We start from the raw sequence: 17,644 nt of genomic DNA on the forward strand, positions 1-17,644 counted from the left end.
ACATTTAATTATCACTTATAGCGGTATTTAAAAGTCATGTCTTTCAGCACTGTGGTTACAAAGGTTTATTTCCTCTACATTGTATTCAAAGATAGCAATTAAAAAGGAGGTATAAAAAACAGGCTTCCTCAAATCAGTGTAAAAGATTTGCTGAAATGTGAACATTCATAATCCAGAAATAATAATATAAAAGCTATTTCACAAATAAGGTTAAAAAGCAAACCTACCACTGGTGCAGTCACTCTTTGCTTCTTCTGGGCACAATGAGGGTTATTAGTTTGTCTTCAGCTCGTCTTACTCAGAGGGGGTTTGTGAAAACAGGTTGCCTAGATAATGGTGACACATTCTTGACCTTTAAGCATTAATAATAAAATCATCTTTTACCAGCAACGGCCAGACTTTCAGCGCTTCGTTGTTTTGGAAATTGATCATTTTATGGGAAAAAGAAAAAACAGCAGCGGAGCAGTGGGAGTATTGAACAGACTGTGATGTGAATGAAACAGTAGGGGAATAACACTCCGCTGAGGGGCTGTGAAGATATTATAGGCCATGAAACTGCCATTGCACAAAAACATCAAACTCCAATAGGAAAGTTTTTGTTCTAAAATCAAACATCCACCGTTTGAAAAACGCCCACTCTTCCGAAATGACTGCTCTGTCCTCCTTTTTTATTGTTTGAATGAAAAAAAGCCATAACCCATGAAAACAATTTGAAATAACACTTTCCAAGAGCAAGTGATTAGCTCGAGGAGCTTTAAATGGACATTCTACGATAATATCAGCCCATGTTGAAACATTAACGTCCACGATGTGGGAAATTGTCTTTGGCTTCACCAAAATCAACATGAAATACAAATAAAGACTACAGTAGTGAGAAACAGTAAACACATTAGGAGAGTTTGGAGTTCCACAAACATAAGACACGGGCAAATTCCTCGAGGTGGTAGCCCTGTGTGATTTAATACTTTAAATGTGCTTGGGACAAACATTTTTATAGACACGATTTCAATAATACAGCAGCAAACAACTAGTTGCAACGTAAAGATGTAGTGGAGCGTTGGATATCTGGGCAGACAATGAAGTCGCTCTCCATCTGTGTGTGTTGTAATCCGAGCTTCTCTGTGCTTTTGTTTAGGCAGCGAGTCTCTCGGTTGTGCCCCACTGGTTAGCTAATGGCTGCTGCTCTGCACTGCGCTCACACAGCAGTTAGCACTGATCTGAACCACAACGCTGTCGCAGAAGCGTAGCGTCATTAATCCGGTCATCAAGGTTAACACGGTTAGCTCTGTCAGCACTGTTAGCTCTGTTAGCTCTGTTAGCACTGTTGCCATTGCTTGCACCGTTCGTGCTGATATCACCGTTAGCTGCTAGCCCCCACTTTAGCCATCGGCATGTTGAGTCATGTAGAGGCAATAGATATGCTCTGAATTCTTTACTGAACACCTTTAAGCTTTACTGAATAGATCTTATTTTTTCATAATCCATGTTGTTGGTCAAATTAAGGTGGCTTGTCTTTACCTTTAGTTCCTACACATTTAACGGAGGGGTTGCGCTACTAAGTACAAAAACAGAAAAAAGGTTAACAAAACGGGTCTTGGGAACACTTATGCACCGTGACGGCCTCGCTTTCCGTGCTTCTAAATTGACAAAAATGGATTCTACGGCCAAAACAATGAACAGCCCCTTAAAATATAGGCTTCCCCCTGCAGTGTGTCCTTACACGTAGGAGGCTCAGCCATATCATCAGCAAATAATTGAAAATAAATCTGAATGTTGGATTCTGAATTCACTGGTAACCACAGGAAATGATAATGGTGGTAGAATGGTAGTTTGGGGCTCACGTGTGTTTAAAATGGGGAGTCCTCACACGTTGCCATGAACGGTCAGACAGAAAATCTCCGCTCAGAGTTTCAGCAGTGCTTTTCAGCTCTCACCTGGTGTGTGCTGTACTTTGAACTCCAACAACGTGGATGGATTTGAGTCACAGGGGCTAACATGAAGTGAACCTTTGACATACAGGCCTTTTGATTTGGCTCATCCATATCAATTCCAAATTTCAGTTTGGCAGATGAACAAAATTAGAGGAATCCATATCAATTCCATATTCTGGCACTTTGAATCTGGTTAAAAGTGAAGCCAATTGTCTTATTTTAGTTATTTTACTCTGAGTCATACATGTTCAAAAAGAAATAAATCGTATTAAGTACCACTTCAAGGACCTATCGTCTGTGAAAGTTGTCAATTTGTATGTGCGGAATATGTTAAAATGAAATATAAAAAAGGATATCTCGTCTTAGGACAAAACTTTTCATATTTTCCACCCGATGTTCCTCCGCTGTCTAGAACAGCTTATCAGAACTTTCACAATCAGTGGCAAGCGTCCTCAAAATTCTAGACAGCCGTCTGACGGCTCGGAAAAACACGTCACTGCAGTATCCTGTTTATTTTGACAAGGCACGGTGTTTTGGTCAAAAGCTGTGTTCCGCTAGAATTAATCAGCGGGAGCATCTTTCCTCTAACGTGATCAGAACATGTCGGTACGAGACGGTGGTACTGTATCCTCGACAGACGACGATGACTGGGGTGCAGTAGCTCAAAACATGAAGTGAGAGTGACTTTTACTGAGTTACTCATCTCAAGGTCACGCTCGTCATTTCTGTCTACAATAACATAATTCTTGTCAGTCGACATTAACTTAGTCATTTGACTTTCACTGTCTGTTCCCCGACATCGAACAGTATTGGCATGCATCGCTGTGCACAATGCACTGCAGCGTACAAAGTGAAAGAGACATTAAACTCTTGCAGTCTGACTCTGAGGAGCTGAGGTATGTATGTAAAAGTAACAACGGACAAATGTGAGGAAATATATTTATTTTTCTTGCATTGTAGAAAAATCCGTGCAAAAGTACAGCATGTTAAAACATTTATTTGCAAACTACACAAATCTGTCTCAGAGAAAAGCTACTACATGAACTGTTCTGATAGAATCAAAAGATGCATCTTAAAAAACAGAGATCCCAGATCAAGACCGGGACACACGACGGGTTCAGTAAAGGTTGGTCTTCTTCATTATCCTCAAGAACTCGTGCTCGTCGACCTCACCGTCGTTATCCTGGTCCGCCTCTTCGATCATTTCCTAAAAGGGATAAGAAACGAAGTCTGAATGTTCAAAAGTGCACGGAGAGATACATCTGGTGCGATGGACCAGAAAAACTCCATCCTGGGAATTTTAGTCCAACAACTGCTATTTCAACACCACGAGTAAGAACATAACAACGTAAAGGGAAGTAGGAGACAGACGAGTATCGGTCTTATTTGTGTGGTTGGCTATAATGTAACGCCGTTTAATGAACTGTTCACTGTCACCAGTGCTGAGAAATCCAACCCAATGTTTAGTATTCATTATTTCTCAATATTTCTCATTTTTAATAAAGTTAAATTATTTCTAGCTTCCTGAGATATCCTCAGAATGTATTGTTGAAGGCATTCTGCTACAATTCAAACAGTTTGTCACTTTATCAAAGGCCACAATCTGCTCGCTCTTCTGTGTCTGCAGCAACCACTTCTCTGTTGTTGTTGGGCTTTTTAAGAAGTGTGTTCCGAAACATACTGCTCCATATTCAGGTTTTTTTTAATGTCAGAAATCTACTTGCCCGATCGGGCCAGTGAGTTGCTGGATTTATTCGCTTGTCATAGCATTTTACTTCCCCCGTGAAATCAGGAAATCCTTATTGTTGAGCCTGATATTCCACACAAAGAGTGCATTTAACATTAAAAAGATATGCAGTGCACACATTATATGCAAAGGTACAATATCTGCTTAAACTATTCTCAATCATCAAACACAAGAGGAGTTTCAGAAAAATAAACCCTCTTTCCAGTGAGTATTAAATAAAACCAGTTAAGAATGAATTGGTGGTAGTAGACCTCGAGGTAGTTCAGAAGGAGGCGTAATGAGCTACTGACAGACACAGTGAGAGCATCGACAGCCTGCATCGAGAACTGCAAAACAGAAACTATGAAGAGATTGTCTCGAGGAGGTTATAGGCTCCGTTTTTACAGTAAAAAGGAACTCTCATTGTCTCATAACAAAAAAAAAAATAGAATTGCAAAACAGCAATCAATTCAAAAGCTGATGACTTGTACATGAATGCACCAGTAAACCTACCAATGCAAAGGCATTCCCGTCACTAAAAGAAGTGCTCAGAGGTTGCTCTTATTAATAGGTTTATTGGATATCCGTCGCCTGATTGTGACATTTCTACACATGTGCATGGACCACCAATAAGTAATTATATTTAGTATATGGGAAACATTGCACGTCATCAGAGAACGCCATACCTTTAATTCGTCATCTGTGAGGTTTTCACCCAGCTCCTTGGCAACTCTCTTGAGATTTTTGAATGTGATTTTTCCCGTGCCGTCATCATCAAACAGCCGAAACGCCTTCATTATTTCTTCTTTGGAGTCTTTTTCACACTGTTGACAGCAAAGACATGACACATAATATATGCCTCAATTAATACTTTTTTTTAATCCAATGCATTTTCTGTGACTGTTCAAAAGTGTGCTTTGCATGAGTGGTGTTTATGTTAAAACATGACTTAATGAGAAGACATGCTGTTGTTTTGAGAGCAACACAGATTTGTGACTTGATCTTTCCAAGATTAGAAATGACCAATTTTAATTTCCTAGAAGTTTCCAGTTTTTGTCTAAACGAGTGTGTAATTACACACTCACCAGTTTCAAAGTCATCATACTGAGAAAGCCACCAAAGTCAATTGTTCCAGAGCCAACTTTATCGATGTCTGCAATCATCTTCTTGATTTCTTCTTTCTTTGGTTCAAACCCAAGCGCTCTCATGGCCACCTGTGGCACAGATAGACGGGAGATCTGTTATCAGCTTCATCACAGCACACACACACACACATTGTTTTTCATCTGATCCGATCCATGCTAAACCATGACTGACCTTGACCTCCTTCACATCTATTACTCCACAGCCATCTGTGTCAAACAGATCAAAAGCCTCTTTAACTTCCTGCGTCTGCTCCTCAGTCAGCTCTTTTTGGGGACCTATCTTTTTCCTATGGCCAGCCGAAGCAACTGGTTTCCGGTAACTTGTAGCCTGAAAACAACAACAACAAAAAACGACGTGGTTGCTGCTTCACATAAGGTATCTAACGTTACTCAGTTAGCTGTTACTAGCATGCTAGCTAACATTAGCTTCTATGCTGCTGCAGAGACCCAACAGAAACACGTTTTAAACAATTTTCACGGTAAATCTCGAAATTCCCCAACATGTTAGCGCAGCGTAAGATTCATAAACTACACTTAAATGATGGTACATACCATTTAAATGAATGATTCAGCCCGGAAAAGCTGCAATTGTGTCTCGGATCGGATGTCAACAAAACTCGCAGTAACGGTTGTATTCTTTTTTTCATCTGTTGACATTCTGTTGAGTGACATGAGCGATAGCCAATACAGACCACGGAAGCACCGTGACGCGAACATACTAGCCAATCGCAAAAGAGCAATGGGCGGGCTATAACCGGGTGCGCCAATGGTTGAGATCGTTCTTGTCGTCCCAGCAACCAGGAAACACAGCGCATGCGCAGTGTTTAATCGCTCGTGCAGGGGCAGCTGGGCAGTGGGCATCGATAACTAGACTATAATACATTATTAAATAAGGTAATATTATACCCTTCATGCATTGTTAGATAGTTTGTTTTGCAGAATAATCTTTTGGCATGTTTTTAGTTTAGTTTAGTTATTATTCTTAAGACGTTAGCCTGTTAGCTTAGCGTGCAGGCTGCTGCCTGTCTGGTAGCTATATAGGCTAATCTCTCACAGTCACGTGCTCATTTAGATGTTATTGTTTTGTGTTTTACATTGTTTATTTATTAACTCTTGTAGCTGCAGTTGTATCTATGTTGTTGACCAGAAATGTTAACAGTGGTTAAGGCTTGTTATAACAGTATAGATGTCAGATTAATGTACAAGATTCTGTCTGAAATGTACAGTGATGAAGCATGAACACATTTTAACTTACTGTACTTAGTTACTATCGTTCTTGTCCTTTTACAGTCCAGGCACCTCAAGTAATGCTGGCGAGTACAGTTATCAACCACCGGCAACATGTTGGCCTGCAGAAGCTCTCAGCGTTGGCAGGAATCACACATTCCTCTTTGGGCCCCGACAAAAAGTATAAGTTCATCCAAGATGAAACGAGCGGGGAGTCGGCTCTCGTGTGCTCGTGTTTTCGCATCCTGGAGAACCTGGAGCTGACCTGCGGGGCGGGTCAGCTGGTTTACGAGACTGTTCAAGCCCACCAGAAGGCCTATCATACGGGGTCGGGATGCCTGCTGTTTCTGGCGGGAGCGTGGAGCCGTGCCGCTCTGGAGTGCCTTCAGAGAGGAGTTCCAGTAGCACGCATCATCTCGGCAATGTTGGAAGGAATGGATGTCTGCTTGGACGTTTGCAGAACATGCAGCGTGTCAACCGAGGGTCTTGGTGTGGCGCAATCAGAGAGCCGCACTGCGACATCTCAGGGTTTAGGACCTCACCTGTCAAAGACAACCACTGTGGAGGCTTCACGAGCATCTGACAAGACTCTAAGTGCCAGTGGACGAAGGAAGATAAAGCTCAGCAGACATTTTTATGAGACCAAGTCTGAAAACGTCCCGCAACCTCTTCAGCCTAAGTGTCCTGACATTGCACACATCTCTGTGGGGTTGAGTCACGGTTGTGTCGGTGCGATGACTTTAGTTGTCGAAGCCAGCCGAATACAATCAAGAAATAATCCGCAAGATGTCAGCTTTTCTACGTTCGATGTTACTAAAGTGGTGACTTGTGTGCTACCCGGTTTACCAGAGGAGCACTCGTGTGTACTACAGGGCTGCATTGTTCTTGTATCTCATGAACAGGCTTCAGTTGCACATCACTTAAAAGAACAGCACTTGAAGGTTGCTCTGATTAATGGAGATTTATCAGATACCTATCGCCATCTCGGCTTTAAAAGGATAAAGGGTGTGCAGTGTGTGAGTGACCGGCCGCACTTTTCAAGTTCAACCAAAGAGGAAGAGTGGATGGAAAAGACTGTGGCTCTTCTGTTGAACCTAGAAGTGAACCTGATCGTCGTCAGTGGGCTCGCTAGTGAGAAAGTGATTCAGCGCTGTTGTACACATCACATACTTGTGGTGGAAAAAGCAAAGGTTTCTGTTTTGAAGGCGCTGGCTCAGGCGACGGGAGCTGTTCCGGTGACTTATGCCACCCAGTTGAGTACGCACTGTGTTGGCGCTGGTGTGAAGGTTGCGATCTGGAGGGACCTCAGCAGCCACGAGAGAAAGCCCTCAACAACTGTGAACATTTCCACCGTAGAGAGCAGCGGGTTGGTCACCGTGATCCTCACGAGCTGCGTGGACGGCAAGCTGCAGGCCCTGGAGGACCAGTTTTGGGCGTGTGCTTATCGTTTGCACCACGCGCTGAAAGACAAAGTCCTCCTGCCCGGTGCCGGAGTGACAGAGATGCTTTGTGTTCGTCGCCTTCACAAGCAAGCGCAGCAAAAGCATCACACTGTCCAACGGACCAGAGCAGGGACAGCACATAACCCGTACAGGAGTTTAGTGTTCCACCTCATGGCAGACGGTTTCATAGATCACATATCCACTGTAATGTTTAACACTGGGGAGGTTTCAAAAGTCAGAGCCAGGACCGCAGTGAGCCAACAACTGCAGGACTGTACACAAAGTCATGGCATCGCTGCAACATTCTCACAGCTGCTCTTGACAGGCGAACAAGGGCACGGTGCAGCAGCAGTAGTGCAGGTCTATGATAATGTGAGTGTGAAGCAGGAAGCATGGAGGAAAGCCTTAGACCTGGTTCTCCTGGTCCTACAGACGGACGCAGAGGTCATCACAGGCATCGACCCAAAAAGTGATGGAACACAGGAAGATGTGATGCTGTTGTGACCGCCATGTTCGACTGCACACAGCTTCCTCAGCATTTATTCAGACTGCACACGTGTTTTAAAATACGTTTCTTTCTTTTGGTACAAAGTGAAAGTAGAATAAAGTGTTTTTATTGTTTATTTTGTCTTGTCATCAATACATAGTGGAAGTAAAGCTATGCTGCCACTTGGGGGAGACAAATGATTGTGTGACACGTCAGTCTGTCTGACTCTCTCTTAAGCTGATGCAGGTCAGTAGAAGGAAGAGAATTTGGGCTGTAGTTCCTGAATGGTGAGACTTAAGATGCTTTTTGGATAAACACAGAGAAAAGGTCAGAACAACATTGATGAAAAGTAACGTGTCCACAAGTTGTTTCCCCCTCCAGAGTTTAAAGTGATTTTTTATTTGATTGTTTTCTATCCTGACCTCCAGGTATACGTGGAAAGCCATACCAAAAGAGCACAGCATCTTAAATATCACACATGAAGTACGGTCAGTATGTATTTCCATATTTAACTTGTGGTCTTATTTATCATATTCTCCCTCTTTAAGGTGCTGCGTACTCTTCTCATAGGAAATACCCTGAAGTTCAGTTTATTTGTGTTATCGACCCAGCGTGACTGAGCTGACTCTACTCGTACACACCTTGTCTTCATACTCAGTCCAGCCAGTGAAAGCAAATCGTGCATGTCCAAAACCACAATTACATTTCCCTCTCATGGGGCTCGGGTGGAACTTTGTGTTGCCAGTATGTGTTCTAGTCTTGCTTCTTTATGGTCTTTGCCTACGCTTCCTTACGTGTGCTCAGCCTGCCTAACACTGTTCACACTGGACACTGTCTCCCTGCCAACTGTGGAGGTTTATGACCTGCTCTGTTATAGTGGTAATGTTTGAGGGAGACGGTATACGCCCCCGGACAGAGTACAGGATTTAGTCTTATTAGTCCATTCAAAAAGAGAACTACAGGTAATTACAACTTGGGGAGGTTATTTTTTTAATTCTAGTAACATTTCCCATTCTATTCGATCATTGAAAGGTCGCATGATATTAGCTTTAACACTAGACGCCCAAAGTCATAGTTCATCAAGAATTCAGGCTTATTTCACGACACTTTTTAGTAAGTTATTCTGAAGAAAAACGTCTACTAATTGGAAAAATCCAAAACAACCCGAAAGCAATGACGGTTCGTATGAAAGTAAAGCGCTCTCTTGGTTATCTTTAGAGTCTTTTTCCTATTGTGCACGTTGCATTTTAAAGGTGTGAGCTGAGGCGACACGTGAGACCTTCCATTTCCTCTGAGAGCAGAGAGAGCGAGAGCGTCTTGTTGCTTCTCAAAATAGCTCCGTGAAATAAAGAAACGTTACATCGGCCATAACAACCTTGACTCAGCGATGCTGTCGTGAGAGGGTGGGGTGTGAACATAACACCACACACACACACACACAACGCTGAGGAGGAATGGGGAAGTCGGTGACACATCTGAGAGTTCAGGCCGAGTCCACGTTTTAGTGTCGCACGTTTGTAGATTATTACTCTAGATGTTTGTAGTTTACCTTCTAATGTCAAAGCCTCAGATTCGGGTGAGATGATCCAGTTTTAGTGCGTTATTTCTAGCTGACAGCGGAGGCTGCTCATTTGATTTCGGGCATATTCAAAGTAAACTGATAAATAACTAATAAATCAAACATTTTGAGAGGAAAAAGCAACTGAAGGCGTGTGAGGCGTTTACACGTGGAGGTAATTGTTTAGTTTGATTCATACCGGTGTTCACAGAACAACAGTCGTATATTCAGGTTTCACCGCAGCAGCATGTGTGTGTGTGTGCAACTCAAAGGTAGCTTCTGTCGGGCTTTAGAATAAAGCAATCCGTTTGGGAACAGGTGCCCACACTGATACCACAATGTGTCACGGAAAATGTATTTTTAGAGAGAAACCATAAATCTTGTTTTATTTTCCTCAGACAAACACACACGTTGAAGACTATAGTCTGCTATGTCTAAGTTATCATATATTTTGGCTGCTTTGTCTTTTTTATTTTTTTTTATTGACATCTTGAAAACAGGGGAAATTCTCCGCTAAAGTTTTGGTTTGTCAACGAAACCATGGCTGGGATCGGTGCATCAAAAATCTGTTTTTTTGTTATAATTCCCTTTAATTAAGGAGAATTCTTGCATTTTAATTTGACTATGAAGGGGTAAATGGAGGACAGTACTGGTATACTTGGCACCTTTCCTTTGTGACGAGATAAAGGACCAAAAAGACCACCCGGCCTAAAGATCGGATACACATCCCTGTGTTCTCCATTGATACATGAAATACATGTGAACTCTTCCTGTTGGACTCCTGTTTTGACCACAAGTCTCACAACTATGCGAGTCTCTGGACTTAGTCACTCGTTCGGCCTGGCTGGATGTCAGATGTGTCACTGACCAGTTTCGAGTGTGTGTGTGTGTGTGGGGGGGGGGGGCGGGGGGGTCACCAACATGACGTCGAGAGCACAGCTGACTTTCTACTGATCCAGCACAAGTTTCAGATGTGGTCAATTTTACCCAGAAGCCCAGACCTGTGAGGGCCTTTTTTTTTGGCAAATGGCTGCCCTCCTAAAATCAAAAAAACAACAGATTCCTGCACGAACAAGTCCCACCTCTGATCCTCCACTATGCTGCTTCTGAGGAAGTTTAGAGTAGTAATTAAAATCAGTCATTCATGATGCAGGCCTTTTTCATCTCCAGTCTGCTGGCGTTTCTCCTTCACGTCATTGTTTTTCACTTATAAACAGCACTGAGGGATAAAAAAAAGCCGACTGTGCTGGTTTTCTTTCTTTTTTTTTTTACATCTCTCTTCTCTAGCTCTTGAAAAGGACCGGGTGAATGAAGACGCTGGTTTTCGGTTCACATGCTCGCCGCTGCTCTTTTGGCGCTCTGAAGGGTCTCAGTGAGTCCACGTCCCCCCCCCTCCTTGCACCTCCTCGACTTCTGCTGGGTTGGTTGGTTAAATCAGAGAGCATTAGTGGGCGTGTGTGTGTGTGTGTGTGTGTGTGTGTGTGTGTGTGTGTGTGTGTGTGTTGGTGCTCCTAGAGCGCATGCGAACTGAGGCCCAAAGGGGAAAGCCTTCCACACAGATCTAAGCCAGCTGCCCTGATTTAAACACTTCATTGCAAGAAGAGTGGAAGCGAGGGGGAATCCTACACTGGCAAAGCAGCTTCCCGCTCTCAAAAAACCAACGGACGAGCAGCTACTAATGGTGGATTTACACGCTTAGCCGTTAGGAGTCCTTCTGCCTCAGACTCTCAGGACTCAAAGGGCACTTGCAGCCCTGAGAGGGGGGGCGTTCAAGAGAAACTGACCTCTGGGGTTAACCAGAATCAGTCAGTGTGAAGCTCTGTGGAGGAGGGGAGGAGGGAACAGGCAGCAGTCGGTGGGAGGTGGGAGGCCAACGGTGGGTTCTCCTGCGCTGCTCCAGAAGGAGACGAGGCAGTCGCCGGGAAGCGGGGAAAGAGGAGGATATGGCCACGGGAGAAATCACAACACTTCCCTCCACACCTGAAGACGGCGGCAGCGGCGGCTTCCCTCCCGGGGCCTTCAAGGATCCCAAAAGGCTGTACTGTAAAAACGGGGGCTTCTTCTTGAGGATAAAGTCCGACGGGGGTGTTGATGGAATCCGGGAGAAGAGCGACCCCCACAGTAAGTACTTCCAGTTCTCTTCTTCTTTTTCTTCTTTGCACAGCAAAGCACACACAAAGCTTCTTTATGCTCTTTTTTTAACACGAAACAGGGAAGTGAGGGTGAAGCCAAAACATCATGGAGGAACGATGTGATTTTTCCAGCTTGCTGAGGTTCATCCTCCACATTGTAAACAGCAAACTGTGTGTAGGCCTACGTCTGGAAAGAGTAATAACTGCAGCTCAAGAGAAGTACACCTCAAACGTTTTGGTGATCAATGGGAACTTTGATGGAATATGTGTGATGTTTTTAGTGAACGCAGAGCTCCGTGTTGAGTCACAGCCGGTCACACACAGCTTACTGTCTGCTTTACGTCACACAAAGCAGCACAACATGGAGCTCAAAGCCAGAATAAGTGAGTTCCTGATCAAGAGATCAAGGTCAATGAACTTAAGTTAGCAACTTATAAAGCGGAAACTTTAACGTGTTTGTTTGGCTTTCAACTGTGGTTCCCCTCGGTGCCCCTGTATCACTGATTACTGTGGAGTGTGTGTGTGTGTCTACAGTTGCATCAGTGAGTGGGAGGAGGGGGAGGAGGGGGAGGAGGGAGGGTAAAATTGGGGGTTTCAGAGGAAAAACACGTGTATTGTCCAAGATGCAGTGTGACATTTCAAGCAGGTGTGTCCAAACTAATGCCTGATATGGAAGCAGTTCAAGGATAGAGGAGCTATTTTTAGGATAATTCAATTACCTTCAGTTTGATGTATTTATGAAACAAACTGGGAGAGTAACCTTGGTGATATTATGCACATTTAGTTTGTTAACGACAAAAAAAATTAATATCAAAAGAGTCAGTATCATGGCTTCAGAAAATAATATATCCACAATGAGTCACTAAACAGGACTCGGTGTTAATCATTTAGCCTTTTTACCATAATGGTTTATTCCAGTTAATGCGACCTGAGCCGTGCGTCATCAATGGTCCTTTTGTTGAGGCTGTGATTGGCCTGCCAACGTTTTGGGACAACGTAACATACCTGCCAGTGAGCATTGGAAACGTTAGTGATGAATGTTGCCCAATGCACCCGAGGATCCTCGAGAGGGAGTTCTGTGCTAATGCGGACGGAACTGCGCTCCATTTGTGTTCTTTGTCATTCAAAAGCCAAAGCTTTGTGAGGACGATATTGCACGTACACCACGTACTGCCACGCATTGTTGCCTTTGCATCACCAACCCCAGGACGATGACAGAAAGGGCCACACTGTACAGAGACATTCACAGTAGCTGTGGCACACAACGTAACCGGAAAACCTCGAACACACGAAGGCACACTCAGACCAATTACACATCTTCTTTTCAGGGAAGAACACCTCTTTGATCTGTGACGTGAATCATCCAGGCAGCATGCTTAACTGTAGACAGATGCTCGTCTATCTGAAGTCTTAATGTGGATGCATTCTGGACAGATATCCCCTAATTTGCCTTACGGGGCCCCTGCTTCCTTTTTGGTGGTTTGGTTTCATGCAAAGTATGCTCTGTTGGCAAGCAGGAAAAGAATGTGGAGATGATTTTGATACATCTGTGTGGAGGCAGACAGGTACCGTGTCCTCGGAGCGCTGTCGGCCACCCTGTGATGCTACTGTGTAGTGGCAGAAATATAGGAGCTGTTTATGCAACAGAAATTAACAGATAAGTCCCCATAATAAAAAAAAAAAAGATATAACCAAAATGAATGATCTGTAAGCACATTTAAAGCCACGTTAATCAATATTTTTCACAGACTTTTGTGACCCTTTTTAAGGCTCTTTTAGCTCATTGTTTTTGGCTTCACAGCACATCTACTGTTTGATTGACTCTCACGGCTCTCATTAGCGTTGCTATCGAGCCGCCGCAGGCTGCTGTATTTAGCGAACAAGCTCTGATTGAGCCACTGCACGCTACCTGCCCCGCACCAACCCGCAGACGATGTTAGCAGGAAGTTAAAGTTCAAATACCTAGCAGCTAAACAGCTAGATTTTAGTACATTAATATATCATTATATCTGTTTTGTGCTGTCAAGCTAATCACCGGTCTTCCCTCCACTATACACAACATTAAACGTCCTCTAGCAGGCAAGTCGTTGGCTGCTCATGTTTACTGCTGTAGTAGATTTCATATTGAAATGCTTCACTTGTGATCTGTTGTGTTACAATAAAACGTGCACAGAGTTGAAAGATGGTACCTTTTGATGTAACCACGAGATTACTCTCATTGGGATTCAGTGTAGGAATCAGGGACCTAGGAAGTTGATGCTCCTTTATCTTTTCATAACACAGCACTTCTTCATTTTCTTTTGACTAAACGTGCCACAAACTACTACTAATATGTGTTTGGTTAATTCTGTTAAATTGAACGTTTGTGTCTTTCCTTAGTAAAGCTTCAGCTGCAGGCGACCTCAGTGGGGGAGGTGGTCGTCAAAGGAGTCTGTGCTAATCGCTATCTGGCCATGAACAGAGACGGGCGGCTGTTTGGAGTGGTGAGTGAGCTGGATTGTCATCTTTTAACAGAAGTTACATGGTTTATGTTCCCCAAAGTGTTTTGAGATGACTGCCAATGCCGTAAAATCATCAAGTAGCGTTAAAGCGTTGAAAGAACGGTGCTTTTCACCAATCTCTGCTCATTGAATGTCTTCAGCCTTCGTCGCAAGCAGCATTTAGGCTGCTGCGTTTTTGGAAACCAAATATTTACCAGCCACTCGACAAGACATCCTCCCCTCGCAGGGAAATAATTAAGTTGACACGTTTGTCATAGTCAGCGCTGAGAATAAAAAATAAAAAAAGGTTTGTCACAACATTACGAGAGGCCCAGGTCAAGTTGTAGATGTATGAGACTCAGAGACAGGAAACTGTTTCGTATCGATGCATCTCCTGTTTGTTCTGACCAGACCAAAAGCTGAGGCGTCTCTCCCAAATCCAGCCAGTCTTCCTTCCTAACATGACTCTGGGTCTGATTTCTGTACACATTTACAGTCCAGACTGGCAAAGAAACACACACGATGTTATTTGTCTCTGCAGAACCAAACAAACAACAAACAGCTATATTCACATTTCAGTGGAAATACATTATGATGAAATGATGCCAATGTGATCATTATTACGAGGATTATTCATGCACGAGCAACAACGCACATGTTTGATTAGACTTCATTGATGTGTAGTTGCATCTTCGTAAAAGTCAGGCCCATGAAAATAAGACGTAGTCGAGATGGTTGTTGGTGGAGAAAAGCAAGAAGCTGAATGATTTATTGTACAGTACTTGGTCTGAGAGACGAAAGACAGAAACACAAAGCTATTCAAGGAGCTGGATCAGACAATTGATCGGTTCATAAAATGGAAAGGCGGTTTATTGTTCGGACATGTTGAACGTTGTGAATGAGAGAAGTTTTGAGAGCGTGAGAAAACAGAAAAGATGGAGAGACTTGGTCTGAATCCAGTTTGAAGTAGGAAGAGACAGAAATGAATTAGTGAAATAATAACGGTTACAGAGAAGAACTTCCTTATTGAACTTTTCTTTCTGATATTATTTATAAGTTTCTAGGAACTGCCTCATGTCTGCTGCTTTTAGTCGTTCACTGATCAGAGGTTTTACTCAAGAAAAAGGAAAAAAAATCAGAAACATACTCAAAGTTAAGAAGTGGCTAAAACATTAAATTAGCACCGCCGCTGTCTTCTGCTAGAAGTTGTTGCCTCACAGCAGCAGTGGAAGTGTGAAGCGTTGGTGCCTGATGTGGTTTGAAGGCTCGTCCACAGTCGATGTAATTGGCAAGAAGCGTTTCCTCTCTCATGAGAAGCCACAGCCGCTGCCGCCCAAGACGCTCTGCTCCGGCTTGTGTTTAGAGAATCATTAAAAAAACCCACCAGATATTAACGCTCTCTAATTAACCATAACCAAGAAAAGTCATTATATTGACTAATGTGAAGATAAACATTTGTTGCCAAAGAAATTACATTTTTCCGTCTGATTAGCACCGTGACTAGTTAGGTCTTGCACGTTTTATCCAGGAGCAGAAGTTATTTATTAGATATTTGCTCAAATAATTGACAAAGACTGTCCACTTATACATAAGTTGATACAACGATTTGTTCCGCTGATGAGATCTGGACAAGTTTGGACTTATTTTCAACATCTATTCCGCCGTAAACCTTTGACATAATAACATTTCTTTTGATTTTTTTTTTACTTTCAACTCATTAATCTAAGGCTTAGACAATAATTGGACTTCTCCTTGTTTATATATATATATTTATATATACTTCCTAGCTATGTTTAGGCTCGTACTAGCTTGGCGATCAATGGATTAGTGGTCTGTAGCTTCTCAGCAACGTTTTGGCCAGATGTTGAGTAATTCATGTTTTCTAAAAAGGACGATGTTAAAAGAGGGAACAGCGCTAAAAATAGATAACACAACATATATATATATATGATATTAATGTTTGGTCCCTTTTAAACCTTGTCATTAATATGACATCTTAAACGGTTTAGTTTTTGGGGTTTGTTTAAACTTTTCACATTTTGTCATGTTCAACATGTTTAATCAGGAGTCAAGGAGGCTGAAGACAAACGCTGACTAGAGCCGTACTAACGTCCCCGTCAGACACGACTTCCTTTAACAAAACCTCTTTATTGTATAAGCGTGAGAGCAGAAATGAGTTCAAACCAACAGTCTATTTGAAAAATAAAGGTGGCATCGAGCTCTGGGTGGTTTATGTGCTAATTTAATTAATAATTAATAATTGTCAGCATTACAAATGTTCTCCCTTTCCAACAACACATATTACACAAATTCAATCAAATGTCGTCCAAACAAAATAACACAACAACAGTACTGATGTTCATGAGCAGAGAGGAAAGAACCACAGTAACATTTCTATTAATCGTACAGAATAAATGACCTAACTTCACTTTACATTTGTTGAAATATCAGAGTAGTTTCACAGTTTTCTTACATTTCCTCAGTTTGCAAAGTAAGTGTATTGTTGTGCCCCCTCCTGTTCCTAAAGCAGGAGTAAACCCAGCACCCTGAACATCAAATCAAAACATTCTTGATTTAACTCTGTGTCTCTCTCTCTCTCTCCAGAGACGGGCTACAGACGAATGCTACTTCCACGAGCGGCTCGAGAGCAACAACTACAACACCTACCGCTCCAGGAAGTACCCCAACATGTACGTGGCACTGAAGCGGACTGGCCAGTACAAGTCTGGAAGCAAAACTGGACCGGGTCAAAAGGCCATTCTTTTTCTCCCCATGTCTGCCAAGTGCTAATCTGTTTTGAGAAACATAAACGTCTTAGTGGCGGCAACAAAGAAGAAGATGTGACGGCAACGAAGACAAAGCGTTCCATCGACGTTGCCCCAAACTAGCTGTGATGCTTTCTGACTGTCTGATCCCGAACGTGTCCGCTCTCTTTCTCAGCTCTTTTACTTTCAAACCAGCCCCGGTGCCTTGCTCAAGTACGGCAGTGTTCATTTAACCCATGCAAGGTCTTCCCTCTCTCTGGCTGAAGGATTTAAAGCGGCAACCTTTTGATAACAAGTGTGCTTTCCTACCGGTCAGCTTGTGACCAACAGAACAGTCCGAGTTTAGCTGAGAGACGTCGGGCCTGTAGAGGAATGTTCTGTTAAAACGTGTCCAACATAAGAAATGCAAACACACTCGACTCCTACATTATCATAACTTTATAAGAGTGAAGGACTTAACTGAATTTTAGAATGTTGTGATCCAACATTGTTTTGACAAAGTAAAAACTAAGCACACTAAACCCAAGAAGTACTCGGTACACTTAATGGATACTTTACAGATTACCTGAGCTTGTTAGTGTATCATTTTAGATTTGTGTGTTCCACCGGAACATAACTTCTACCGGCAGTTGACGTGAACTAAAGAGATGATCGTGACCTCTCTGACCAGTCATTTAGGTCAGTCAGCCAATATGAATATTGCAACTTCTTGCCACTAACGTTGGCTTTGCCAATAACGGTCAGCCGACGC

The 17,644-nt window shown here is 42.9% G+C and overlaps 2 protein-coding genes across 2 annotated transcripts; one reads left to right on the forward strand and one right to left on the reverse strand.

Annotated features, from left to right (window-relative positions):
- Nucleotides 1-2,863: 2,863 nt before the first annotated feature.
- On the reverse strand, nucleotides 2,864-5,445 carry LOC306702251 (uncharacterized protein). The gene is made up of 5 exons (XM_079167823.1): nucleotides 5,355-5,445; nucleotides 4,975-5,130; nucleotides 4,743-4,871; nucleotides 4,344-4,481; nucleotides 2,864-3,138 (listed from the first exon to the last, which is right to left on the reverse strand). Exons 1-5 carry the CDS (start codon nucleotides 5,355-5,357, stop codon nucleotides 3,049-3,051), a joined length of 516 nt encoding a protein of 171 aa, XP_079023949.1. The 5' UTR covers nucleotides 5,358-5,445; the 3' UTR covers nucleotides 2,864-3,048.
- A 664-nt stretch (nucleotides 5,446-6,109) lies between these two features.
- Nucleotides 6,110-16,926, forward strand: fgf2 (fibroblast growth factor 2; the record flags this gene model as incomplete). The annotated part of the gene is made up of 4 exons (XM_079167561.1): nucleotides 6,110-7,940; nucleotides 11,323-11,637; nucleotides 14,028-14,131; nucleotides 16,733-16,926. The coding sequence occupies 4 exons, from the start codon at nucleotides 6,110-6,112 to the stop codon at nucleotides 16,916-16,918; spliced, it is 2,436 nt and encodes an 811-aa protein (XP_079023687.1). The 3' UTR covers nucleotides 16,919-16,926.
- Between the last annotated feature and the right edge of the window lie 718 nt (nucleotides 16,927-17,644).

The sequence above is a fragment of the Pholis gunnellus genome (assembly GCF_910591455.1).
Source record: "Pholis gunnellus genome assembly, chromosome: 10".
NCBI classification, from domain to species: Eukaryota; Metazoa; Chordata; class Actinopteri; order Perciformes; family Pholidae; genus Pholis; species Pholis gunnellus.